Source organism: Mesoplodon densirostris, chromosome 19 (assembly GCF_025265405.1).
Source record: "Mesoplodon densirostris isolate mMesDen1 chromosome 19, mMesDen1 primary haplotype, whole genome shotgun sequence".
In the NCBI taxonomy this organism is placed as follows: Eukaryota; Metazoa; Chordata; class Mammalia; order Artiodactyla; family Ziphiidae; genus Mesoplodon; species Mesoplodon densirostris.
In genome coordinates, this window is record NC_082679.1 from 12,085,785 (window position 1) to 12,112,824 (window position 27,040).

Consider the following 27,040-nt stretch of genomic DNA (forward strand, 5'->3'; position numbering starts at 1 on the left):
CTTGTGCCGCTACCGCCGCCACTGAGAGGAGCCAGCAGCGACGCCAGAGCCGGGAATCCGGGTGAGTCGGGGCCCTGGGTCTAAGATGCTCCTGGCACCCAGTGAGACTCATGAGGAACTGCCCTTTCGACTTTTTCTCCTAGCACGGGTTCTTCGGAGCTCCAGGCACTCTGTCACATGGGAGTTGTAGTCTGCCATGTACTGTCGACTATGGGTCGGAGACGTAAGAAGACTACCATTCCCAGCAGGAATTGCGACTAGCCGGTCAACAAACGCTGAGGCCACGCCTTCTGAGCTTGCTCATTGGAGAGCCTTCCCTTAGCCCCTCCTCCTTGCATTTCATTGGCTACTGTCCCTCGCAGAGGCTGGGTTCCGGCCTAGAGTGCAAGACGACTGGGTACTGTATTCGTCATTCTGCACTAAAGCGGACTGCGATTGGTCAATGCTGGTGTCCATTACTTATTGTAGGGCAGGACCCTAGGCTGATCAGGCGGTCGTAGGCTCAGGTTGGTGTCGGTCCCAGAGGGAGGCCGATCTTGGACTTTGGCCCCACCCCCTAGCGCTGCCGGGTGGGCGCGATTGGTTGTGGCAAGCGTCGCTCGTCGTTGAGAGGCGGAGCCGACTAGGCTCCGAATATCTATTGGTCTAGGACGGCGCCGGTCAGCGGGGTTGTGGCCGCTGATTGGCTGGCTGCTCCAGCTGTTGCAGGTCCATTCACCATTTTGTGTGTTGGAGTAAAAAAAAAGGGAGAAACGAGAGGGAGAGCCGGAGGGGGGCGGGGAGGGACCGGACCGGACCGAGCCGGGGCCACGGCCCCCCGCCCCGTAACCCCGCTGAGCCCGAGGTGAGGGGCGGGGCCAGGGTTGACACGGGCAGGGGGGATTTGGGGTGCTGGGGGCCGAGAGGGGACAGGTGGCAGGGACGGGGAGGGGGTACAGGGGAAAAGGGGTGAGCGGGGTGGTGGGAAGGGGGGACAGAGTGGAGGAAGTGGTGGGGAGGAGGAGTGACAGAAAAAGGGTGACAAGGAGGGGGTGGTGGGCAGAGAATGGGTAACAGGAATGGAGGGGTGACAGGACTAGATCAGGGTGACAGGGAGAGGGAGGGGACAGAGTTGGAGGGGGTGACAAGGAGAGGTGATGGGGAGAGAAGGTGACAGGTCCAGAGATGGCTGACATGAGTGACTGGGAGGAGGAGGTGACAGAGATAGATGAGGGTGACAAGGAGGGGGTGACTGAGGAGGGGGCCTAGGGCCTGTGAAGAGAGAGCTAGAGATAGAGATGGTGACAGGATGGGAGAGAGAGTGGCAGAGAAGCTGGTGCCAGGAGGCCTGTTGGGAACAGAGGACATGAGACCCTGAAAAGCCTGGGCCAGCCTGGGCTTCAGGAGTTACTGCTCAGATCCTGAGGGAGGTGAGGGCCCACAGGGCCTTGGGTGGGAGTTATCCAAAGAGGTGTGGACAGGAAGAGAGTAGGCCCCAGGGGAAAGAAAGCGGCTTGGCTTCTGGTGTGAAGAGGCTGGGCCAGGCAGCAGGGTCCAGGGGTGCCAGGCAGTGTGGTTGTAGGCCCTGGGTGGGGTATGCCCAGGATGGTGGCCCAGCAGGTCAGTGGGGAGAAGATGGTGGCGGCTGCCCAACTCCTGGGTACTTGGGTGCCTGCCCCAGTGTGAGAAGCCCCGGGCCCTCCAGCTTCTGCCTATGAGGACCCCAGGATTGGGTCAGAGAAGGGGCATCCTGGGACTGCAGGATCCTAAGGAGCAGCAGGCCCCAAGTGGGAGAGGTTACTCTCTCAATGAGGTCAGGGGTACTATGGGAGCCTGAAGACTGAGTCGGGGTGCCTCTGATTGTGTTTGGCTTATGGTCCTGGATCCCCCAACCCTCCCAGAGGCCCTTTTTTTGTCCTCTCAGGTTCTCTTAGTCACTTCAGAGTAAAGTTTTTTCCCTTCTCTTAGGGCAGCTTGAAAGGGGGCGGGCAGTAATGACTGTTCAGGAAGTGGGTGAGGTTGGCCCGCTGGGCTTGTCCTGCTTTCTTTGACCTTCTCCCACTTACCCCACCTGGAGTCCGAGGGCATATTTGGGGGCCAGGGGGGCCTAGTCGGCTCAGCCACCCTGTCAGAGCCAGCCCAGTCAGGGCGGGGATGCAAGCAGACCAGAAGCGGGGTGGCTGGGCTGTTGGGTATCATGCTGGGTGCTGTGGGGGGAGGGGCAGGCTCCCATCCAGTGGGACAGTGAAACCCTGCGGTATAGCTCTGTGCCCCACTGTGTGATGACGTGTTGTGTGTGCCGTGTGTGTGTGTGTGTGTGTGTGCGTGTGTGCTTATGCACGGCCCTGTCGTAGCACTGGGTATGAGCTATTGCCCCAGACGTGCCCCTGCCTGTTCCCTGCTGGGATCTGGGGAGATGGCTATACCTGGCAGGCCAGGGGCGCAGAGCAGAGTGGGCAGCTGTCCGCTGGGACTCTTAGCTGCCCACTCCTTCCCACAATGCCTGGCCATGCCAGGCTGCCCGGGCAGGGGTGGCGGGTGGCAGAGAGAGGCTCACATCACAGCCCGGTCACCTCCCTTTCTGTGACTGTGTGCCTGTGCATGTGTGTGTGTGTGAGTGTGTGTGCTCTCTGGACAGTGACAGTGCAAGGATCATGTGACAGGCGGCACACTGAAATGGTTAGGAGCACAGACTCTGGAGCCAGATTGCCTGGGTTCAGATCTTAGCTCTGCCATTTCCTAGCTGGATGAATTTGGACAAGTTGCTTGATCTCTCCGTGCCCCAGTTTCCTCGAGTGTAAATGGGACTGATAGTAGCATCTGCCTCTTAGGGCTGTTGTGAGGATGACATGGGTTAATAAAGGCAAGTTTAGCCCAGGGCTCGGCTCCAAGTGAGTGCTCCATAGACGTGAACCGTTAGTGCTTTTCGCGTCCCCTTGGGGCAGTCAGAGTGTGTGCATGCACCTACTGTCCTCTGCAGAGGAAGCAGATCATGTGAGGGTCCCCAAGGAACCAGAGTGTATAGCTCAGGGGACATGAGTGCCAGTCTGTGTCTGGGTGCTGGCCAGGGGCCTACGTGAGTTGAAGACAGCCAGGAAGGAGAGCTTGGGGACTGTGGCGCTGAGACAGTGACCTCAGCAAGTAGGAAGTCTTGGGGGCAGTGGGTCTGGAGGTGTTCCTGAGTCACTCCCAGTGACCCTTGTCTGTCCTCTCACCCTGCAGGTGGACGAAAGATGAAACCAATGAAGAAGGCGTGCGCCGGCCTCCCAGGTTCTGGCAGCGGTGGCAGGTCCCCACCAGCCACCAGGGCCAAGGCCCTGAGGCGGCGAGGGGCTGGGGAGGGTGACAAGCCAGAGGAGGAGGATGATGAGGCGCAGCAGCAGCAGCCGCCGGGGCCAGAAGAGGCTGAGGAGGGTGAGGAGGAGGAGGCCGAGCGGGGCACTGGGGCTGAAGGGCTGCCCCCAGAGCTGCACCCCGACGACCCGGCCCCAGGCCCGGCCGAGGAACCCAAGGGGGAGGGGGAGGCAGGCCGCTGGGAGCCCTCACTCAGCCGAAAGACGGCCACGTTCAAGTCAAGAGCGCCCAAGAAGAAGTATGTGGAGGAGCATGGGGCTGGTAGTGGCAGCAGTGGGGCGGCTGGTGCCCCTGAAGAGCGGGCACGGACCCCCGAGGAGGCGGGCACCCCGGGGGTGCCTCCACAGCCACCCACCTCTGCCCGCTCCTCCTCCACCGACACAGCCAGCGAGCACTCGGCCGACCTGGAAGATGAGCCGGCCGAAGCTGGTGGTTTAGGCCCCTGGCCCCCTGGCAGCACCAGCGGTGGCTATGACCTGCGGCAGCTGCGGTCCCAGCGGGTGCTGGCTCGGCGTGGGGACGGTCTCTTCCTGCCGGCTGTGGTGCGCCAGGTGCGCCGAAGCCAGGACCTGGGTGTGCAATTCCCTGGGGACCGGGCCCTGACTTTCTACGAGGGGGCACCTGGCAGTGGTGTGGATGTGGTTTTGGATGCCACGCCACCGCCGGCTGCGCTGGTGGTGGGCACAGCGGTCTGTACCTGTGTGGAGCCCGGTGTGGCTGCCTACCGTGCGGGGGTGGTGGTGGAGGTGGCCGCCAAGCCAGCTGCCTACAAGGTCCGCTTCAGCCCTGGCCCCAACTCCCAGCCGGGCCCGGCGGCCACCCCGCCGCAGCCGCCGCAGCGTGAGCCCGAGGACGCGGTGTGGGTGGCCCGCTCCAGCCTGCGCCTGCTGCGGCCCCCGTGGGAGCCCGAAGCCCTGCCGAGGAAGCCCCCGGCGGGTCCCGAGGAGGGGCAGGGCGAGCCGGGGGCCGCCCTTCCCCCCTGCCCGGCTGCCCTGGACCTCAAGCAGCCCGAGGATGCCGAGGTCTCCAAGATCAGCTTTGGTGGCCACCTGGGGGCTTGCGAGGAGGGTGAGGAGAAGCACCCGCCAGCCCTGGGCACCCCGGCCCTGCTCCCACTGCCCCCGCCCCAGCTCCTGTCACCGCCACCCAAGTCCCCAGCCTTCGCCGGCCCAGGCCGCCCTGGCGAGCAGCCCTCGCCCTGCCAGGAGGGGAGCCAGGGCGGCAGCCGCAGCAGCAGTGTGGCCTCCCTGGAGAAGGGGGCTGCACCGGCCGCCCGGGCCCGCACGCCACTGACAGCGGCCCAGCAGAAATACAAGAAGGGCGACGTGGTCTGCACACCCAATGGAATTCGAAAGAAATTCAACGGCAAGCAGTGGCGACGGCTGTGCTCCAGAGATGGCTGCATGAAGGAGTCCCAGCGGCGGGGCTACTGCTCCCGCCACCTGTCCATGCGCACCAAGGAGATGGAGGGCCTGGCGGACAGCGGCCCAGGTGGGGCTGGGCGGCCAGCTGGTGTGGCGGCCCGTGAGGGCAGCACCGAGTTCGACTGGGGTGATGAGACGTCTCGGGACAGTGAGGCCAGCAGCGTGGCAGCCCGGGGAGACTCACGCCCACGCCTGGTGGCCCCTGCTGACCTGTCACGCTTTGAGTTCGATGAGTGTGAAGCAGCTGTGATGCTGGTGTCACTGGGCAGCTCTCGCTCGGGCACACCCTCCTTCTCCCCCGTCTCTACGCAGTCACCTTTCTCGCCAGCCCCGTCACCCTCACCCTCACCACTCTTCGGCTTCCGCCCTGCCAACTTCAGCCCCATCAATGCCTCGCCAGTCATCCAACGCACTGCTGTTCGCAGTCGCCACCTGAGCGCCAGCACCCCTAAGGCCGGCGTGCTGACGCCACCGGACCTGGGCCCTCACCCACCCCCACCTGCCCCCCGAGAGCGCCATTCCTCTGGCATCCTACCCACCTTCCAGACCAACCTGACCTTTACTGTGCCCATCAGCCCTGGGCGACGGAAGACAGAGCTGCTGCCCCACCCAGGGGCGTTGGGGGCCCCTGGTGCAGCAGGCGGAGGAGCCGCCCCAGACTTCCCCAAGAGCGACAGCTTAGACTCTGGTGTGGATTCGGTGTCGCACACACCTACACCCTCCACACCGGCTGGCTTCCGTGCTGTGTCGCCCGCCGTGCCCTTCTCCCGCTCCCGCCAGCCCTCGCCGTTGCTGCTGTTGCCCCCACCTGCCGGCCTCACCTCGGATCCTGGGCCTTCCGTGCGCAGGGTGCCTGCCGTGCAGCGGGACTCACCCGTCATCGTCCGCAACCCCGACGTGCCGCTGCCCTCCAAATTCCCTGGGGAGGTGGGCACTGGCAGTGAGGCACGGGCTGGGGGACCTGGGCGGGGCTGCCGAGAGACTCCGGTGCCGCCCGGGATGGCCAGTGGGAAGCCTGGCCTGCCTCTACCTCTGCCGGCCCCCGTGCCCATCACTGTGCCTCCAGCTGCGCCGACGGCCGTGGCCCAGCCGATGCCCACCTTTGGCCTGGCTTCCTCGCCCTTCCAGCCGGTGGCCTTCCACCCCTCACCTGCTGCCCTGTTGCCTGTCCTGGTGCCCAGCAGCTATACCAGCCATCCTGCCCCCAAAAAGGAAGTCATCATGGGCCGGCCTGGGACAGGTAAGAGGTTCAGGTGGATGGGCTGGGCGAGGGCTCATTTTGCACAGGGCCCCTTGCAAACTGGCTCTCAAGAGAGGTGAGCTCCCCACCTTGGGTGGGATTCAAGGGGAGGCTGGCCTCCTCTTTGCACAGATGTTCGGTAGCAATTCACGTGTCAGGCAAGGGCGTGGAGTTTTTCCTTTTTTTTTTTTTCCAGCCGCACCGTGCGGCAAGTAGGATCTTAGTTCCCCGATCAGGGATCGAACCCATGTCCTCTGCAGTGGAAGCGCGGATTCTTAACCACTGGACCGCCAGGGAAGTCGCCGGGCGTGGACTTTGAAGGCTCAGTGCAGTGTTTCCAGAAGCCTCCTGTTGGGAATGTACTCTGAAGGGGTCCATCAGTCAGCAAACCTTTCCTGAGTGCAGGCTCAAAGCCAGGCCCCCACAGAGCTGATGGGGTAACAGAGATGATAATCATGATGACAGCTCCCACGTCTGGAGGACTGGCAGGGGTATCACCATGATAAGCACTGCAAGTGGGTTATTGCATCTAACCCTCACACCCACCCCTTAACGTAGCACTCACAGCATACTGGACCCTGCTATGATTATGCTCATTTAGAGGAAACTGGGAATTTCCTGGTGGTCCAGTGGTTGGGACTCCGTACTTCCACTGCAGGGATCTGGGTTCGATGCCCGTTCGGGGAACTAAGATCCCACAAGCCGTGCAGTGCGGCCAAAAAAAAAAAAAAAAAAAATTAGAAGAAACCGAGGCCAGGTTAGTAACTTGCCCGGGGTCACATGGCTAGTAAATCCTGGAGCCAGCCTTCAAACCCAGGCAGGTTAGCTTGTGACCAACCTGCCTGGGTTACTGATGGGAAGACTGAGGCTCCAACAGGTCCTTCTGCCAGGCGGTAGCAGGACCAGGACTGGAGCCCTCGTCACCGCTGCACCTGGTAAATAGCACAGGTGTGGTCAGTGCCATGGCGGGGAGCTGGGCGTGTGCTGGGCATGCTTCCCGATGTGAACCTAGTCTGGCTGCCCTCAGGAAAGGGCGTGTAAGCTGAGAGTTGAAGGATGAGTTGGAACCAGCAAGCGTGGGACAGGGGAACCTCCTAGGAGGCCGTTGGGAAGACTCCGAGGCCAGGAGCACTGCTGAGCACAGCCAGAGTGGCTAGAGGGCTGAGGCCAGAGGTGGGGGGACAGGCATTTCTGAGATGGTGCTGGAGAGCCAGCTGGCCTGGGCCTTGTCAGAGCAACTTTCATGGAGGGTGACGGACCCGTCACCAGCCCCTTCCCTAGCATCTTTTTCTTATTTACTTATTAATTCACTGTTGACTGAGGCCCCCTCTCTGTGCCTGGCCCTATGCTGGCTGATGCTAAGGACACAGCCCTGTCCTCACAGGGCTCATGGTCCCTGGAGTAAGACAGACCTGTCCCCAGATAGTAGCTGTCCAGAGTGGTCAGGGCTGGGGTGGAGGAAGCCCAGGAGGCCATGTGAAGTCAGGGAGGGCTTCTTGGAGAAGGGGCCAGTGAGACCTACAGGGTCTAAAGTGAGACCTGAAGGGTGTGCAGAAGGGAGCCTGGCAAGGCCGGCAGGAGGACCTTCAGGCAGAGGGAAGAGTGTGCAAAGGCCTTGAGGCAAGAGCAAGAATTTGAAGGAAGTTGAATCTGCAAAGTCAGGGGCTCTAGACAGTGGGTGAGCTTTGGGATGTGTGGCTGTGTTGGCGAGCAATACATCAAGGGTCATATCATAGAGGGTCCTTCTAAGACTTGGGAACTTTATCCTGAGAGCCATGGAAGGTTTTGAGCCGACCCAACCACGGCTATACCATGAAGGGTGAGTTCCAGCCCCTGAGACCAGAGGCAGGGAGACCAGGGAGAAAAGAGTCTGGGCTGTGGATCTGGGTAGGAGCCGCTGTGTCTTGGGCTGGTGCAAAGACCAATATAGGAAGGGGCCCAGACCCTGCCCTCACTGAGTTCCAGCCCAGACCCGGGCAGAGGGACACAAAGACTACGCTTGCCCCTCATGCTCATATACTGAGGTTGTGAGCTGTGTTTTTTGCTCCACCCCCACCATTTTTTACATTTGTCATCGTAGTTGATATGAGCAAAATTCCACAAAGTGGGCACAGCGGGGATTCCTATCCTTAGGCAGATGAAGAAACTGAAGCAGAAGGACTCCTACCATCCCCCTCAGCCCCCACCCCCGCATGCCTACAGCCCCCGACATTGCCCTTATACATAGCCTCGGTCAGTCATGACCCTCACTGCTGCCTTGTGGGGAGGGATGGCACGATGCAGGTGACCTGAGACCTACCAGGGTGGTCCGGGGTTGGGGGGGTTCCTGCCACCATTTTCCAGATGAGGAAAATGAGGCCCTGATAGAAAAAGAGTCCTGATTAAGGTCACCCAGCCAGGGAGGAGCAGGACTGGGCCTTGAACCAGGTCTCTCGATCTCTAGATCACAGGACTCTTCCTACTAGAAGTAACAGTAATAATAATTTATTGAGTACCACCCATGCATGTGCTTGGCACACTGCTCAGTAAGCGCTGACTGAGCCTTTACTCACTGAATCCTCACAACAACCCAGGAGATCAGCACGATTATTGGTTCCAGTAGACAGAGGAGGAAACTGTAGCCTGAGAGGCAAAGTGACTTGCCCAAGGTCACCCAGCTAGGAAGAGGGAGAGCCAGAGTGTGAATCCAGGCTGTCTGGCTCCAGAGCCCAGGCTCTTAAGCACTCTCAACTAGAATAATGAAAACAATAATAGTAGCCCACTTTATTGAGCATTTACCTTGTGCCCAGCCTCAGGCGTGGGGCCATCTCATCGAAACCTCCTGATGCTATGGAACAGGGATTACCAGCCCTGTTGTCAGGGGGAGGGGGGGAACTGAGGTTCAGGGAGGGGAGGCCCCTTGCTGGAAGCCACCCGGTCGTCAGAACTTGTCCAGTGCCTGTCCTGGCGGTTCTGAGCAGCGCCTCCCTGACTACACCCATGCTGAGGTATCCAGGCTGCCCTCAGGTTCCCAGCCAGCAGGCCCTTTTGTTCTCTCAGAGGCCTCCCTAAACCCTTGGGAGGTAGGCACCTTGGGGCCTTCTCCCTCTGAGGCCCAGATAGGGCAGACTGTGCCCAGTGGAAGAGTGAGGCTATAATCCTGGCCCCTTCTGCCCGCCCATGCCAGGGTCTGACCCTCAGTCAGGGCAGCAGGTGTGAGGGGGTGGCCCGGGGCAGCCTGCCTGCTTCTGCCCCCCCGCCAGGCATTTGCTTCCGCTGGGGGACTTGCCGGAGCAGGCGGGCCGGCATTCTCTACATTCTGTGCATGGCCGGGCCAGCCAGCTGCCATTGCCACCTCCCTCTGACTCTTCCCGCCTGCTCCCCAGGAGAGGAAGCCGCCCCAGGGCCTGCAGCCCTGGCCCAGGAGGCCAGATGTCTCAGCCCTGTTTCTGGCATGGCCTCCCTTCCAGCTCCCACCTTCCGCCTGGTTTCGCCATATTGACAGGCAGTGCCCCTTCTCCTGGGCCTGTCTGCCCATCTGCCTATTTGAGCCACTGTATGTCTATCTGTCTCTCTCTTGGGTTCCTATGTCTGTCTCTGTCTAGGTGTGTTTCTGGCCCCGAGTCTCTCTCTCTCTGGACTTCTGTCTGACTTTCTCTGAGTCTGGCTCTCTATGCCTTTCCAGGTTTGTACCTCCTTAGACATCAGTTCTGGTCTGAGGCTTCATTCCACCTTCTTTCTGTTTTGATTCCCCCATCTTGGAATCCTGTCTCTGGTCCAGCCTTGGCCTCTCCTCTGGCCCTCCTTCTCCCATTCTTTAGACGGACATGTTTCCCCCATCCTAGCCCCCACCCCCACTCTGTGCACATCAGGCACTCTGTTCCTTTAAGTCAGTGGATAGTTGCTAAGCACCAGATCTCCTGCTCCTTGGCGAACAGGTGGGAGAATGGGGAGTGTTGGGAGAATGTCTAGGCCTGGGAGCCCCCGCTTGTCCCTTGACAAATTAAATGCCCACTAATGTCCCTGAAACCTGCTGAGAGGTGTTGGGACCCATCCTGCAGACCCATCAACACCCAAGCACCTGTTCCCAAGACAGGCAGGAAGGCGGGGGCTTTTTGGGCCAAGCTAGGAGATCCGGCTGTGGGGGAGAAGCAGGAAAGCAGCTCCTGTGCCCACCCACCTGCTCGAGGGCATGACCCAGATCACCCCTAGCACCACCACCCCCATCGCCTTTCAGGAGACACTTTGGTGCCAGCTCCATTTAATTGAGTCCCACGTGTCGTCCACCCCAACCAGTAGGACCTCAGAGGCCAGGCAGCATCCACCAACTATGCTTGGGTGCGTTGGGAAAATGAGGCCCAAAGAGGAGCCAAGGGTGTCCTGACTCCCCAGATCCAGATCCAGATTCTGCCCACCAGAATTTGTTTTGTCTCAAACAGTGAACCCCTTCTCTCCCACCAGAAGTCACTCCTCATCCCTCTACCAGGTCCAGGCTGAGCAGCCCTGGGATAAGTGGGTGGGGAAGGCAGATGTGGATGCAGGCACCGGCAAGGATGAGCAGAGGGAGATACAGAGCCTGGGGAGGCCCGAGGAGAGAGAAAACTCCGTGGCTTCATGCGAGGTGATGAGGAAGGTTCAGGTAGGCTTCTCACTGGAGGTGACATTTGAGCTGAAGCAGGAATGAGTGGATTTCAGGGTAGTGAAAGAAAGGGAAGGGCCATCCAGGCTTAGGCAGCCACAGGAGCAAAGGCCAGGAGGGGTGAAAGTGCATGACCTCTGAGTGGCCAGTTGAGGCTGGAGTTGACACGAGCCTAGTCTTGGCAGAAGGGTGCCAAGGAGGACAGGTCCAGCCAGGCCATGCTTGAATGTCAGCCTGTGAAGATCCGAGAAAGGGTTTAGAGCAGAGGGCAAGGGTTGGATCAGGGTGTCAAAGATCCCTGGAAAGGAAGGAGACCTAGGCTGGGAAGAAGAGGATGATTTGCGGGAGAGAGAAGAGGCTTTTTTGAGGTAGCAGGAGTGAGTCTTGGAAGAGCCCCCAGCGCCAGGCACTGCAAGGGGTCAGGCTGCCTCCTGCTGGCGGCGGGTGGCGGGGCTGCTGGCGCGCGCATGCGCAGCGGCGGGGTGGTGTGTGTGGCCCGCAGCCCGCGGCGCCCGGCATTAATGGCTCCATTAGTGGCCGAGAGGGAGGCGCGTTAGCGGCGACGACGGCGTCTGGCTCCCATTACCACCGGCGGCAGCGGCTGCACCGCAGGCGGCTGGACCCTAGCCTGCCGCGCCGCCGCCTCCGCCCGCACCCCGTCCCCTGCCTGTTCCCGCTCCGCTTGGGGGCCTGGGACTGGGAACCCCCGTCTCCCCATTTCGGTGGAAAAGCTGACTTGTGAAGCCAGGCAGACCTGGGCTCGAATCTTGACCGTGCCACCTCCTGACTGCGAGATCCTACGCCCTTCTGAGCCTTTTTTTTGCGAAGTAGCCCGGGAAACAGGGTGTACCGGGGGCTTTGTGGATCCAGACGGGCACCCAGTGAGGGCCGCGCCCATTCTCGCGCCCCAGGGGGTAGGCCCGGGGCGTCGGGCCTCCGGCCTTCCCATTGGCCGCTGTCGCGCCCGCCGACGCCGATTGGCCGAGACTTGCTACCCTGGCCCCTGCGTCATTAACCCTTGCGCGGCCGCGTCCTCGGGCAGGGTGGGGGGACCCCACCCCCCCCGCAGCAGACAGTTCGGGTGCCAGCTGACCCGCGCACTGCCGCTGCCCGCGTGGGTGTCAGGCCGGCCGGGTGCCCGCCCGCCCTCCCAGCACAAAGCGGCTTTGTGGGGCCCGACGGGGGCTGGCTGGGGGCCAGGCGGCGAGTGGAAAATCTCGTGAGCTCGGGGCTGGGGAGGAGAACGCAGGGCGGCGCCCCCTCCTCCGCCCAGGCAGTGGCCCCTCCCTCAGCCCGCGGAGACCAGCCCTCGCAGCCCCGGCGCCTGTACACTCACCCTCAACCCCCTCTCCTACCCCCAAATCCGTATCCCGCCCTCCATCCTATCCCGCCCATCTTCCAATCCCTGGGGAGCCTCCCCCGCACCTCTCGCTTGCCTCTCTTTCCCTTCTGGTCCCCCTGCCTACCCCAGCCCCACTCACTGACTCACCCCGGCGCTATTTTTAGGCCCCCATCCCTCCCGAGCAGCACCAGTCCAATCCTGGGCTCGTTCCCCAGGCAACCCTGGCCGTCTCCGACGCCGCCCGGGGTGGGTGGGTGGGTGTGTATGTGGAGAGCGGGTGAGGGGAGCTGGGGACACTGGGGTGGTGAGCCGAGGCGGGGACCCGGGCCTGGAGAACAGGGTGGGGAGCCGCAGGCGGCAGGGCGCGGTGCCTCTCGGGCTCAGTAAACGGGGGCCCGTGAGTTCAGAGCATGCCTGCCTGTCCCTCAGCCTGTCAGCATCCCTGGCTGTGCGCCCCAGGCCTTTGGGCAGGCCTCAGCCTGTGCCACCCTGGGTGGCACTTGCCATCTCCATCTGGGCTCCCTGTCCCCAGGCTAGGGTGGGGTGGTGCTGTGCGGGCTGTCTGGGGCCAAACCTTTTGTGGAGCTGGCTATAGGGTAGTGCAGGGGGTGGCTGCACCGTAGTTCTGCCTAGTACCTGCTCTGAGTGAAGGATGGTGATGCACCCCCTCTCTGATGGGGCTGGGGCCCTGGTTTGGGGAACCCCCTCAGACTTTTCCAACTAGGGAGGCCCCAGTTAGGGTTGGGGATGGCTAGAGATATGGAGCTGTCTGGGGACAGGACCTGTTCCCTCTTCTCCACTCCTCATCACCCCCACTCAGGGTTCCTCCATTCCAAACAATGGAAGCTAAGTATAGGGCTGGCCCAGTGCCCAGGGCAGGGGGGCCCTTCCCGCCCAGATTCCGGCCCCTCCCTGCTAGGCTTGGCCCCCACTTGGCTGTACCCTGCCCTGTAAGGGGCCTCTTCCCATCCCTCCTATGTGGGCACTGTCTTCTACCAGATGTGCAACCCTCCCAGATGTCTGGGGCCCTCTTTCCCTACTGTGCCAGGCTTAGCTCTTTTTCTCACCCAACAGAAGTGGGGGGGCTGGCAGCAGGGTTCCTCTGAGCTCAGTCCCTGGGCTTCATTGCAGTGGGGAAGGGGTTAACTTGCCAGTAGGTGACTCACCGGTGGGGAGAGTGGGGAGAGGAGGGGGCAGCGGTAGGGAGATAGAGCAGGCCACATTGATTTCAACCTTGATTTTTGCTTCACATTGCAGTCCCTGGGGCAGTGAGGTAATGGAGGGTCTGAGTCTGGGGCTGCATAGGGAGGAGGGGGCAGTCACCTAATAGTCCCTCTGTTGGTCTCTCTAGGCTCACAGCCAAGTGTCTGGCCCTGTAGTCTCTGGAGGTCAGAGGGCTACAGACCTTCCCCTTCCCTCTGGGCCCAGGTTACCCGGGTTTTGCCCCCTCTCCATGCCTTCATCTCTGTCTGTAGCTGCAGAAGGCTGGGAAAAGGGTTTGTCTGTGCCTATCACTGGTCCCACCTGTGTAGGACCCCAGTCTTGGTGCATCTGAGCCTGTGCAATCTTTACCTGCCCAGGTATGACCCCAGGCCTCTGCCTTTACTGGATGTGTCCTCAGGGCCCCTCTTGGGTGATCCAAGGCCTCTGCCTCTCTGCCTGGTGGGCCCCAGACCTTGCCTGTGTCTCCGTGTGTACCCTCTGACCTTTCTATAGTTCACCAGTCTCTCTGATATCATTGTCTGAACATATTCCCAGGCCTCTGTTGAGAGTCTCTGCCTGTGTCCACCCTGAGGTGAAATTTTCAGTAGTGGAAAGAGCACTTGAGTTGGAGTGCTGGGCTCTTATGTCCTGGCTGCATGATCTTGCACAATTTATTCAATTTCCCTGAGCCTCATTTTCTCATCTGAACAACAGGCATAATAAAAGTGTACTTCCCTAGTGGCTGTGAGGATTCAATGCACAGGGTTATACATACAAGCTCCCAGCATGTAGCAGCCCCAGTGTTAGTTTCCTTTCTTCCTCTTCTGGAAAGGGTGGCTCCCAGCCCAGAGTGGTGGCCCCCTGCCTTACACTGTGAGGTAGAGGGTCCCAGGTGGCTGCTAAGTGTCAGGCAGGGTAGCTGAATCAATGGGAATGGCCATGGCACTTTGTATACCTCCTGAGCCAGGGTACTGAAGTAGCTAGTGCTCACCAGGGTAAGTTTACATAGTGTTTGGGGTCAGTATGATGGCATTTGTGAGAGTTACCTGTGTTGGGGTTGGGGGTTGCCAGGAAGGCCATATGAGTGTGTGGTTGTGTTGGAGGGATGTAGGGTGTGTGCTGTGGACAAGCAGTGGCTGTGATGAGGTGTATGAGATAATTCTGCCTGTTTGATATGTTGTGTGTTTGTATGAGTCACATGGGCTGGTGGATGTGTATGAGGATATGCTTGATGAAGCACACATGACGGCATGTATGAAATGGGTGATGTGAAGAAGATGGGTGAGAACAAGTGTGTGTGATGGTGGGTGGGGAGTGATGGACGTTTAGTGTGGGAGGTAGTGCATTTGTGTGAGGTGTTCCGGGTGTGTGACTTCTGACTTCGTGTGTAAGACCGAGGGTACATGTGACCCTGGATTGTGTATGAGATAATGGGTGTGGTAGGAAAGTCTGTCTATGAGGAGTGTGTGTGTGTGTGTGTGTGTGTGTGTGTGTGTGTGTTTGTGACTGCTGTTGTGAGAGTTGGTGAGGGCTCAGGGGTGGCTCGCCCAGCCCTACACGCAGTTTGTCTGCCCTGCGGGGCAGCGCGCGCCCAGGTGGGCGTGAGGGAGGTGGGCCGAGCCGCGCGTGAGCGTGTTCCTCGCGCGGACTGGACACACAAGCACCACCCACAGCCCCGGGCCTCTGCAGCGCGGCACCCCGAACCGCCCCCCTGGCTCAGTGCCTTTACTGCAGTGCGCCCTCCCTGCCGCCCTCCTCCCACGGTCCCGCCCCGGGCCGGCTTGGGTCCAACCGGAGCCCGCCCCGCCCTGCCCTTATTTGCATATGACTGACGTTCCCCCGGGGCGGCCAATGGGGGCGGGCGCGGCGGGGCCTGACCCGCGCGCGGCGGCGGCAGCCAATGGGCTCGCGCGCGGTGGGCCGGGCTTGCGCGGAAGGCCGCGGGGGAAGCGGGGAAGGGGCGGGGGGAGGTGCGGCGGGGGGAGGGGAGCGCGTAGTAGTGGCGGGGCGGGGAGGCGGCGGCGGTTCGGCGCGGGGCTCGCTCGGAGCGCACGGACGCACGCACGCTCGTCCGTCTGCCCGCCCGGGGCCGGAGGCCGACCCGGCGCTGAGCCGCGGGCCCCAGGCCCGGAAAGGCGGGGCGCGGCGCCGACAACCGGGGCGCTCGGGGCCAGAGCCGTTACCCGCCAGAGCTGCGAGGGAGGGAGGGAGCGAGCCAGCGAACGGGGAAGGGAGGGGGCCGCCCCCGCGCACGCGCGCCGCGCCCCGCCCCACCTGCCCCGCCCGCCCGGCTCCGCACGGGAGGAGGGAGAAGGAGGGGGCGGCGCCGATGGCCTGGGTGCCGCGCGCCCCGTGACGGCCCCCGCGCGCGCCGGGGGGCGGGGCGGGGCCGGCGCGCTCTGACCTCCCCCCGCCCCCCGGGCGGCGGGAGGCAGGCGGTGTTGTGCGCAGGCGCGCCCGGCTGAGACCCCCCGCGTGGGGCGGCCGGAGGGGGGGCGGTGGGGGGGGCATGCGGCGACGGCCTCCAGCTCCCCCCGGGCCCGAGCGGTGGCGGCCGAGGAGCCGGCGGCGGGCGGAACGGCGGCGGCCGCTGAGGAGGCGCGAGCCCCGGCCGGGCCACCCCGTGCCGGACCATGTACTCAGCCCACAGGCCCCTGGTGCCCGCGTCCGGCGCGGCCTCCCGTGGCCTCGGCATGTTCGGTCAGTAGCGCCTGGGCCCTGGGACTGCAGGGGTCAAGGTGTCGGGGTGCTGAGTGCGAAGTAATGGTGATGGGGTTATAGTAAGAGAACGGTGGAGGCAGAGTAGAGGGGAAAGTTATAGAGCTCGGCTGGGCTGAGTGGTTAGTGACGGCAGGTGGGAGTGTAGTGGAGGGATGGGAGTGCAGACTGGGGAGTAGCTGAGGACAGCTGTGGTGTTTAGGTGTGGGGTGGAGGAGGTATGTTGTCATGGGAGGTGAGGAGGGGTGCGGAGCATGGATTAGAATAGGAGCAGCGTGAGACCTGCTGGTGCCAGGTGTGGAATAGAGGGAGAAGGGACTAGGGGCTGTGATTGAGTAGTGGGGCTAAGGACAGGTCTTGGGAAGGGAGTGAGGCACTGTTTGCTTAGAACAGAGTGACGTGTTGGTGGTTTGCTTTTCAGAGAGAGGAAGAGACCCGGGAACCTGGAGGGTAGTGCACTAGGGAGGAGTTCAGGAGGGACAGGACCAAGGGACTGTTCTCCCATTGTATACTGGGCCCCTTCTTTCCCACCCAGCAGAAGATGAGGGGGCCTGATGGGAATGATCCTTGTGAAAAGAGGGACAGGTCCGGGTCTCTGAGGCTGTCATGGGTTTGGAGGGCCCAGCAGGCTTTTGGGGCTCCAGTGCCCCCGTGGTAGTGGATGGGATCTTCATAGTGTTTTGAGTCCTTTTCCAGTGTGGGCTTCTTTGTTCGTCTCCTGTTGCCTTGATATCTACTTTTTTGTTTTGTCAGCACCTCACAGAATCAGGTCTTGAGGCCAGTGCCTCACATAGGGGCTCCCCTAGGCCAGCCTTGTGAAGACATTGGCGGGGGGATCAGCCTAGGTCAGATTGATCGAGATCAGGGGGAGCCTGGAATGATGGGGACCAGGGCTAGGGCGTTTCCCTCTTCTCTTCTTGGTCTTCCCCTAGCAGGGGCCTCCTCTGCTGCTTACACTTCCCCCAGGGAGCTGGCAGTGAGTAGCCCATTCCCAGCCTGGGCCAGCCCCAGGAGTCCAGCCAGGGGTGGGACTCAGCTGTAAGGGGTGGGCTGGCTCCCTTACCACCCAGCTCCTGGAGCAGAAGGTTGGACCTCTAGGACCAGCGCCCTGGTGAGGGAAGTACCTTCCTGTGCGTAGCCTTAAGGAAACACCTGGCCCCTTTGCCTTGCCTGGGCAGAGCCTTGTAATAATTCTCTCATCTGTCCCATTGTCTGTGCCTTTTTGTCTGAAGAGTTTACCACACCCTCCCATCTTTTTGGGCAAGGGGGCTGGACACTACACTAGAGATAAGCTCAGGGGTATAGAGTGAGGGAGGCTGGGAGGTCTCTTCATGGGCAGTAGATTCTCTTTGAGGAGGAAAGAGATGCTGGAGCCACCTGTGCCCAGCCTGGGAAAGGCAGGTCTGGCTCCCTGGGGTCTGTGGTAGGGGGAGGGAGGCAAGGAGAAAGGCCTGAGACCCCATGCCCTGTGAGTAGTGGGGAGGGGAGGAGAGGGTGGGGGGACTGGGCCATCTGCCTCAGGAAAAGAGAAAGGGAGTATGAGGCCAAGGTGAGGGGCTCTGTCAGACGGCAACACGGTGATGAGAGTTGACTGAGGGAGGGTCTGCAGCCTTGCTAAGGTCTAGGGGCCTTGAGAGAGTGAGTTGGCAAGCAAACATGGCCTGGTTGGCGACAGGAGCCAGTCGTTTCTCTGGCCTGGTCCCTGGTGGCAAGGCTGGTGGAGGTGGGGGTGGAGGTGGGGGAGGGAGTGGGGTGTGAGGACCGTTTCCCTGCTTCTGTTTTCTTTCTTAAAAATCTAGAAATCTTTCAGGGAGGAGTTTTTCCTTAGTGATGTCGCATGCACGAGCCCAGGGGGCTCTGGGATTGAGGAAGGGGGTGTAAAGAAGGGGTGGAGCCACCTTGTCCAGGGTGGAGAAGAGTTTGAGTTGGGGGTCAAGGCCAAGCTCTCCTGCCGCACAGCTCAGCTGACTCCTTCCCACAGTGTGGACGAACGTGGAACCTCGCTCTGTGGCCGTGTTCCCCTGGCATTCCTTAGTCCCCTTCCTGGCCCCCAGCCAGCCTGACCCCTCCGTGCAGCCAAGTGAGGCCCAGCAACCTGCTAGCCACCTAGTGGCCTCCAACCAGAGCAAAGGTGAGGGCTGGGAGGCTGTGGGAAGGCATGGGGATGGGGTCGAGATGGCCCAGGAGCCCTCTGATCTGCCTGCCACTCTGCCCCCAGAACCTGCTGAGTCGGCAGCTGTTGCTCACGAGCAGCCAGCAGGCGGGACGGGGAATGCTGACCCTGGGCGGCCCCCTGGAGCTACGTGCCCTGAGAGCCCAGGACCCGGACCCCCCCACTCTTTGGGGGGGGTGGAACCTGGAAAGGGGCCCCTTCCCACGACGGAGGAGGAGGCCCCTGGTCCTCCAGGAGAGCCCCGGCTGGACAGTGAGACAGAGAGTGACCACGACGATGCGTGAGTGCCCTGAGGCTTGGGACTGGGGAGGAGGGTGGAGTGGCCAGAGACATGGCTCTCACTGCCCTGCCGCTCCCGCCACAGCTTCCTCTCCATCATGTCTCCTGAGATCCAGTTGCCTCTGCCGCCTGGGAAACGCCGGACGCAGTCCCTCAGTGCCCTGCCCAAGGAACGAGACTCCTCTTCAGAGAAGGATGGACGCAGCCCCAACAAGGTGCCTCATCTCCACCTGTCCCGAGCTCACCCTGTGGCCGCCCAAGCCCGTCTCCCCAGTCCTAACCTTCCTGCTCGGGCCTGTGTCTACCGCAGAGGGAGAAGGACCATATCCGGCGGCCCATGAACGCCTTCATGATCTTCAGCAAGCGGCACCGGGCCCTGGTCCACCAGCGTCACCCCAACCAGGACAACCGGACCGTCAGTAAGATCCTGGGCGAGTGGTGGTACGCTCTGGGGCCCAAGGAGAAGCAGAAGTACCACGACCTGGCCTTCCAGGTAACTCTGCCTCCTCTCGGCTGCTCGGCTTCCTCCGGCAGGGTGGGTGAGTGAAGGGTCTCCCTGCCCTCTCCTGCCAGGTGAAAGAGGCCCACTTTAAGGCCCACCCAGATTGGAAGTGGTGCAACAAGGACCGGAAGAAGTCCAGCTCAGAGGCCAAGCCTACAAGCCTGGGGCTGGCGGGAGGGCACAAGGAGCCAAGGGAGCGGAGCATGTCGGAGACGGGCACCGCCGCCGCCCCGGGAGGTGGGTGAGCCCCTCGGCTCTTCTGCTCTGACACCAGCCTCCCCTTTGCTTGCTCACCCACTTCCCCGGAAGCTCCTCTCAGCTCTATCTGTTTTATCTGAGGACCCTTACTCACAAAGGAATTGGTACTTATCTCTTGTGAAGGGGTCAGGGAGGTCCAAATAGATGAGGTTTCTGAGCAGAAGTCTTATTGTCAAGTGCCATTTGCTGAGCATTTACTCTGACAGGCGTCAAGAAGAGCATAGTCTTTAGTATTCAGAAGCGTACCTACTTTTTGCAGATATGAGGAAATGGCTTAGAGAGACAAAAGCACTTGCTTGAAGTCACTGAAAAACTAGTAAGTAGCAAAGGTTGAATTTAAACCCCAGCTCATCTGGCTCTCAAGACCACAGTTGGAAGCCCCTCGTTGGCTGCTTCTACTGCCTGGCACCATTCTGAGGCGCTTCTCTGGAGTCATCCTGTGGGTTTGGGCCCACGACTCTGTGGGGGAGGAGACGTTCCTTCTTCTCTGAGATGAGGAAGTAGAGACTCCGATAGTCCAGTGGGTATTGGCTAGGCGATGCCACACACACCTGTCTCCAGGCTCATGCTCTCAGAAAGGCTGCCTCCCAGGGAGCAGTGGGCTTGCTCCTCTCAACCCAAAAGGGCAGGAACCAGGGGGAATGCTGGCCTGGTGGGTGGTATCTCTTTTCTGCCAGGTGGCCCAGGAAGTCCAACCTGGCTTCTGCCTGGTATCTAGAAATATCTGTGGATGGCTTGGCCAGCCTGGGCACTGGGAGGAGGCTTCCTGACTGCGACACCTTTTTGTTTCCACCCTACAGTGTCCTCGGAGCTCCTGTCCGTCACAGCCCAGACGCTCTTGAGCTCGGACGCCAAGGCCCCGGGGAGCAGTTCCTGTGGAGCAGAACGTCTGCACACAGTCGGCGGACCTGGCTCAGCCCGGCCCCGAGCCTTCTCCCACAGCGGGGTCCACAGCCTGGATGGCGGGGAAGTAGACAGCCAGGCACTACAGGAACTGACTCAGGTCTGGAGCACAGGCCACGGGGGTAGGGCCGATGTGCAGGGAGGGCTGCCCACGGTGACAGCACTTCTCCCGCAGATGGTGTCCGGCCCTGCGTCCTACTCTGGCCCAAAGCCTTCCACCCAGTATGGGGCTCCAGGCCCCTTTGCGGCCCCCGGTGAGGGAGGCGCTCTGGCAGCCAGTGGGCGGCCCCCACTGCTGCCCACCCGGGCCTCCCGTGCCCAGCGTGCAGCCAGTGAGGACATGACCAGTGACGAGGAACGCATGGTCATCTGTGAGGAGGAAGGGGATGATGATGTCATTGGTAAGCAGTTGCAGGGCCCAGAATCCTATCCAGGGAGCAGCTGGCTAAGGTTTGGAGGGTGGGCGAAGATTTGGTCCAGGCCCTTAGGCCCCTTCTTTTTCTTCCCTTCCACGTTCGTTTGTGATTGCGGGCATGTTCAGTTCAGGCCCTGCTGAGTAAGCCCAGCTCTGCCCTCAAGAAGCCCCAAGCCAGACAGGAAGCTGGGAGGACACGGGCATGGCCGGGCCATTGGACACAGTATTAGGTGCTGTTACCAGTGTGCTCTTAGGGTCTGCTGGCGGGCAGGTGGGCAGAGCATTCCTGGACAACACTTGTTCCTGGTGAGGAACAGCATTCCTGGACGGCACTTAACTGCTAACCCGGGGCCGAGCCGAGGCCAGAGCCAGGCTCCACGCTGTTCCTCCTGGGCAGCCCTGCACCCAGCCCTTTACCAGCACTGTTCCCTCTGCTCTCTCAGCTGATGATGGCTTCAGCACCACTGACATTGACCTCAAGTGCAAGGAGCGGGTGACCGACAGCGAGAGCGGAGACAGCTCTGGGGAGGACCCAGAGGGCAGCAAGGTGAGGGCTTGGGACTTGCTGCTGTCTGGTCTCATGCATCCTGGGAAGTGGGGGGGGGAATGTTAACTTCTCTGTACCTTGACAGAGGGGGAGATTAAGGCGCAGAGAGGGTGAGCTACTTGCCCCGTGGGGAACTGGGTCTCAGCCTGGATGAGTGGAGGCCTATGGCTAGCCTGGTTGCCAGGCGGGACGGGGAAGTTGGGATGGGCGGGACGGGCAGGGTGTGGGTATCCAGGCTCCCCTGACATGCTCGTGTCTCCCTTCTCCTGCCACTCAGGGATTTGGTCGGAAGGTGTTCTCGCCTGTGATCCGTTCCTCCTTTACTCACTGCCGTCCATCGCTGGACCCTGAGCCCCCAGGGCCCCCAGATCCACCTGCCGGCTTCGGCAAAAGCTACGGGCCCATCCCATCCTCCTCATCCTCGCCTGCCTCCTCCTCAGCCTCCGCAGCCACCTCCTTCCCGCTGGGCTCAGGGACCTTCAAGGCCCAGGAGTCAGGTCAGGGCAGCACAACAGGTCCCCTACGGCCCCCACCCCCTGGAACTGGGGGCCCAGCAACACCTAAGGCCACCCGGTTTCTCCCCACGGATCCTGCCACTTTCCGGCGCAAGAGACCTGAAAGCGTGGGGGGCCTGGAGCCACCAGGCCCCTCAGTCATTGCGGCACCTCCCAGCGGGGGAGGAAGTGTTCTGCAGACACTGGTCCTGCCCTCAAACAAGGAGGAACGGGAGGGCAGCGGAGCTCGCATGCCCTCGGCCCCAGCCCCGTCGCTGGCCTATGGGGCCCCAGCAGCCCCCCTGTCCCGCCCGGCCGCCACCATGGTCACCAATGTGGTGCGGCCTGTCAGCAGCACTCCTGTGCCCATCGCCTCTAAGCCTTTCCCCACTTCTGGCCGGGCAGAAGCGTCTCCAAATGACACGGCTGGTGCCAGGACTGAGACAGTCGCTGGGTCCCGGGCACCTGGGGGCTCCCCACTGGGCGTCAGCTTAGTGTATTCGGACAAGAAGTCGGGAGCAGCCACCTCAACAGCCCCACATCTGGTGGCTGGGCCCCTACTGGGCACTGTGGGGAAGGCGCCTGCCACTGTCACCAACCTGCTGGTGGGCGCCCCAGGCTATGGGGCCCCAGCACCCCCCGCTGTCCAGTTCATTGCCCAGGGGGGCCCTGGCAGCGGGACGGCTGCAGGCTCAGGAGCAGGTGCTGGGAGTGGGCCCAATGGGCCAATGCCCCTGGGCATCCTGCAGCCAGGTCCCCTGGGCAAGGCTGGGGGAATCACCCAGGTGCAGTATATTCTGCCCACGCTGCCCCAGCAACTTCAAGTGGCGCCTGCCCCAGCACCAGCCCCTGGGACCAAGGCAGCGGCTCCCAGCGGCCCTGCACCTACCACCAGCATCCGTTTCACCCTCCCGCCGGGCACCTCCACCAACGGCAAAGTCCTGGCTGCCACCGCACCCACTCCTGGCATCCCCATCCTGCAGTCCGTACCCTCCGCCCCACCCCCGAAAGGTGAGGCCTGGGCTGGGCAGCATACGGAGAGGGACCACAGGCTTATTCAACTCCTTTGTAACCACCTGCTCTCTTCTCTCTCAACTTGCAGCCCAGTCAGTTTCTCCTGTGCAGGCCCCGCCCCCAGGTGGCTCAGCCCAGCTGCTACCTGGGAAGGTACTAGTGCCCTTGGCCACCCCTAGCATGTCAGTGCGGGGAGGAGGGACTGGCCAGCCGCTGCCCCTGGTGAGCCCACCCTTCTCAGTACCTGTGCAGAACGGTGCTCAGCCACCCAGCAAGGTAAGGGCACCTCGGTGGCGGCCCGCCTGTTTCTTATTCTTCTCTTCCCGGGTGTCAGCCTCTATGTCCCACGGTTTCTGTGTCTGTTTTTCGTTCAGTCTTCTCTTTTTCTCCCTTTTTGTCTCTTGGCCCCCGTCTTGCTCGACATCTGTGCGTACCTTGTTCCTTCTCTGTGTCTCCTATCTCTCGCTGTCTTCTTTGCTTTTGTTTCTCCTTTCCCGTCCCCATCCCAATTCTCTGTCCTGTGTCTCTGCTGAGGTCCAGCCTCCGAGGTCTTGGTCCTCCCCTGCCCCACTCTGGGTCCCCAGCTCACCTCAGCCTGTGGTGCCCTTGCCCACAGATCATCCAGCTGACTCCGGTGCCTGTGAGCACACCCAGCGGCCTGGTGCCGCCCCTCAGCCCGGCCACGCTCCCCGGACCCGCCTCTCAGCCTCAGAAGGTTCTGCTGCCCTCCTCCACCAGGTAATGGCATTTGAGCCCTCATCTGGAGGTGAGTGCAGGGAAGGCGTTAGGTGGGGCCAGCTCGCCTACACCTTCCTCCTTCCTCTCCCTGCGGCAGGATCACCTACGTGCAGTCAGCAGGCGGGCATGCGCTGCCCCTGGGTACCAGTCCTGCATCCAGTCAGGCTGGAACAGTCACCTCGTACGGACCCACGAGCTCAGTAGCCCTAGGCTTCACCTCGCTGGGGCCCAGCGGCCCCGCCTTCGTGCAGCCCCTGCTTTCAGGTGAGGGGTGGCCTGACAGGCACCTGGGGCCCAGGGGTGGGGCTGAGGCAGCTACAGCCCTAACTCGGTCTCCTGCCTCTTCTCTGTCTTGCTCTCTGCAGGCCAAGCCCCGTTGCTGGCTCCGGGCCAGGTGGGCGTGTCACCCGTGCCCAGCCCCCAGCTGCCTCCCACCTGCGCAGCCCCCAGCGGTCCCGTCATCACAGCGTTTTACCCTGGCAGCCCCGTACCCACCTCCTCAGCACCCCTGGCCCAGCCATCCCAGGCTCCCCCAGGCCTGGTCTACACCGTGGCCACCAACACCACCCCACCTGCTGCCACCATCCTGCCCAAGGGCCCACCGGCCCCCGCCACTGCCACCCCAGCCCCTACCAGCCCTTTTCCTAGTGCCACAGGTGGGTGCCGGGCCAACCGAGGGTGGGGTGAGTGGGGAGACCCAGGGGATGGGCTCCAGCCAGGCCTGGCTCAGCAAATACTCTCTTTACCAGCAGGCTCCATGACCTACAGTTTAGTGGCCCCCAAGGCCCAGCGGGCCACCCCCAAGGCCCCCCAGAAAGTGAAGGCGGCCATCGCCAGCATTCCCGTGGGCTCCTTTGAGGCAGGTGCCCCTGGGCGGCCAGGCCCTGCGTCCCGGCAGCCGTTGGAGCCTGGCCCAGCTCGTGAGCCCCCTGCATCCGAGTCAGAGCTTGAGGGGCGGCCAACAACACCAGCCCCTCCACTGCCCCCAGAGACCTGGGCTCCCCAAGCCCGGAGCAGTCCCCCGCCGCCCCCACCTGCTGAGGAGCGGACCAGTGCCAAGGGCCCTGAGACCATGGTGAGTGCCCAGCAGGCCTGGGGGTTCCCTGCTGCTGGGCTCGGCCCCTCAGTCCCCTGCCTGCCCTTCTGTTCCACCCCTCTTCCATCCCTGTCTGAACCGTGCCCTTGTGGGTCCTCCTCTGTCCTGCCTGTCTGTCTGCATGACTGGGTCTTCCCCATGGCTCTGTGGCTTGGCCGTCAGCATTCATCTTTTGTATTTCTGGGTCTTGCCCAGGTGAGTCTGAACCCAGTGTCCTCCATCTCCCTGCCATCCTCACCCCAGGCCAGCAAATTCCCCAGCTCATCTTCAGACTGGCGTGTCCCTGGGCTGGGCCTGGAGAGCCGAGGGGAGCCTCCCACCCCTCCCAGCCCGGCCCCAGCTCCAGCCCCAGCCCCTGGTAGCAGCGGCAGCAGCAGTGAGGGCAGCAGTGGGAGGGCAGCTGGGGACACCCCCGAGCGCAAGGAGGCGGCTAGTGCCGGCAAGAAGGTCAAGGTGCGGCCCCCGCCCCTGAAGAAGACCTTTGACTCTGTGGACAAGTGAGCATGGGCTGGGGGACTTGGAGTGTGTGGGTTGGTGGCAGAGGGGGCAGTTGCAGGCTGGGGCAGAGGAGGTGACCCTGCCCGCTCTCCAGCAGGGTCCTGTCGGAGGTGGACTTCGAAGAGCGCTTTGCTGAGCTGCCTGAGTTTCGGCCTGAGGAGGTGTTGCCCTCGCCCACCCTGCAGTCTCTGGCCACCTCACCCCGGGCCATCCTGGGCTCCTACCGCAAGAAGAGGAAGAACTCCACTGGTAGGCGAGCGCAAGGCACCCAGGGTAGGTGGGACAGACTGGGGCCATCTCCACTGAGCCTGCTTCTGTTTGACCAGACCTGGACTCAGCCCCCGAGGACCCCACCTCGCCCAAGCGTAAGATGAGGAGACGCTCCAGTTGCAGCTCGGAGCCCAACACCCCCAAGAGTGCCAAGTGCGAGGGGGACATCTTCACTTTTGACCGTACAGGTGCCGGTGTGGTGGCAGGCAGGGCTACGGGGGTCCTAGGGCCTCCAAGAGGGGTGGGGGTCCCAGGAACGGGGTTAAAGATGGGAGAGGTGGGGTGGGTGTTGCCGAGAGGGACAGCAGGTAAAGGGTGGGTTCTGATATTCAACAGGCCTCTAAGTTGGTACGTGACCTTGGGTGGGTTCCATCTCTAAACCCCACTGTGAAATAGAATTCAGTGAGGGCGGAATGGCCCCCTCGGACAGTGGTGGAGGGCCAGGCTGCTGCGGAGGCTCGACTGTGCTCCCTGCGCTGCTCCCAGGTACAGAAGCTGAGGATGTGCTCGGGGAGCTGGAATACGAGAAGGTGCCGTACTCGTCGCTGCGGCGCACCCTGGACCAGCGCCGGGCCCTTGTCATGCAGCTCTTCCAGGACCATGGCTTCTTCCCATCAGGTAAGCAGGTGTGGAGTCTTGGGGGGCACTTGGAGGGGGCCTACCCACTCATCTCACCCTGCCCTCCCCACCACCCTCTGTCCACAGCCCAGGCCACGGCAGCCTTCCAGGCCCGCTACGCAGACATCTTCCCCTCTAAGGTCTGTCTGCAGCTGAAGATCCGTGAGGTGCGCCAGAAGATCATGCAGGCGGCCACTCCCACGGAGCAGCCCCCAGGAGCCGAGGCCCCCCTCCCTGGACCGCCCCCCACTGTCACTGCTGCTGCCCCTGTCCCCACTCCCAGCCCTGCTGGGGGCCCTGACCCCACCTCACCTGGCTCGGACTCTGGCACGGCCCCGGCTGCCCCGCCATTGCCTCCGCCCCCAGAGCCGGGGCCTGGACAGCCTGGCTGGGAGGGGCCCCCCCAACCCTCACCACCCCCCTCTGGTCCCTCCACAGCTGCCACAGGCAGGTGAGGGGCTCCTGAGAAGACCCCAGACCCACAGTACTCCCCTCAGGACACGGACAGTATGTAGGTGGCAGGAGTGGGGGGGCAGGATGGTTACCTCCTCCCCAGCAAAGCCACTGCGTCCTTTCCAGTTTGGGGCGGAATGAGGCCTGCTCCTCTTGTCTATCCCCCTCCCCCCACAGCTCCCTCCCTGTGATGGGGGGGCGGCTGAGGGGAAGCAGGGGGCACAGTCTCCCTCCACCGAGCCCCTGTACATAACCTGGAGTGTGTTACCTTCAGACCTTTTCACTTGTACTTTATGCAAAATGGCTCGTGTGAGGGCTGCAAGCTGGAGGGTAGTGTGGGCCTCGGGCCACAGGGAGGCGCCTGTGGAGTAGGGGGAGTTCATGTACCCCTTTTTTCCCCAGAGGGGCTGGACTCAGGTTAGTTTGGGGGTGGGGGCTCCTGCACTTTGCCACAGGCACGGGGAGGGTTCTCTCTCCCCACCCCCCCTGCCCTCCCAGCTTGGGTTGTACTTTCTAAGAAGGTGATTCCCCCACCCTGTCCCCATCCCCAGAACAAAACATGTTGATCATGTGCAATATTTCTTACTGTGCTGAGAAGCCGCGATGACCGAGATTAAAGCTGTTTAACACACCTGTGTGGCTGCCTGCTCGTAAGGGAGAAGGGATGTTGGTCGTACCAGTCCGACCCCGAGCTGGCCGTGGAGCTGGACTTCCCCTAACCACCGACCGTGAGGTGGGGGGTGCGATTCCAGGACCGTCCCTTCCCTACATCAGGGGGACCTGGTGGGCAGAGTCAAGATGCCCGTTCCGCCGTCCAACACACGCACGAGTTGGGGAAGGCGTGTGATGTGGTACTGCAAGAAGGACAGTTCACCTTGGACGTTCCAGCTGAACGAGAGAGGTC

General features: G+C 62.1%; 1 protein-coding gene across 11 annotated transcripts; it reads left to right on the forward strand.

Annotated features, from left to right (window-relative positions):
• Nucleotides 1-26,771, forward strand: CIC (capicua transcriptional repressor). 11 transcript variants are annotated; one of them, XM_060083268.1, is made up of 21 exons: nt 713-844; nt 3,202-5,997; nt 17,860-18,009; nt 18,097-18,331; nt 18,416-18,545; nt 18,641-18,823; nt 18,904-19,069; nt 19,891-20,093; nt 20,169-20,394; nt 20,852-20,955; nt 21,233-22,460; nt 22,552-22,739; nt 23,080-23,201; nt 23,299-23,465; nt 23,567-23,857; nt 23,951-24,276; nt 24,493-24,794; nt 24,890-25,044; nt 25,122-25,253; nt 25,552-25,683; nt 25,771-26,771. In XM_060083268.1, the coding sequence occupies exons 2-21, from the start codon at nt 3,213-3,215 to the stop codon at nt 26,136-26,138; spliced, it is 7,593 nt and encodes a 2,530-aa protein (XP_059939251.1). In that variant the 5' UTR covers nt 713-844; nt 3,202-3,212; the 3' UTR covers nt 26,139-26,771. The 11 variants fall into 11 exon arrangements, with proteins under 11 accessions (XP_059939246.1, XP_059939251.1, XP_059939252.1 ...); XM_060083269.1 differs by having other exon boundaries at nt 24,541-24,794; XM_060083271.1 differs by having other exon boundaries at nt 24,541-24,794; nt 24,893-25,044.
• The last annotated feature ends 269 nt before the right edge of the window (nt 26,772-27,040 follow it).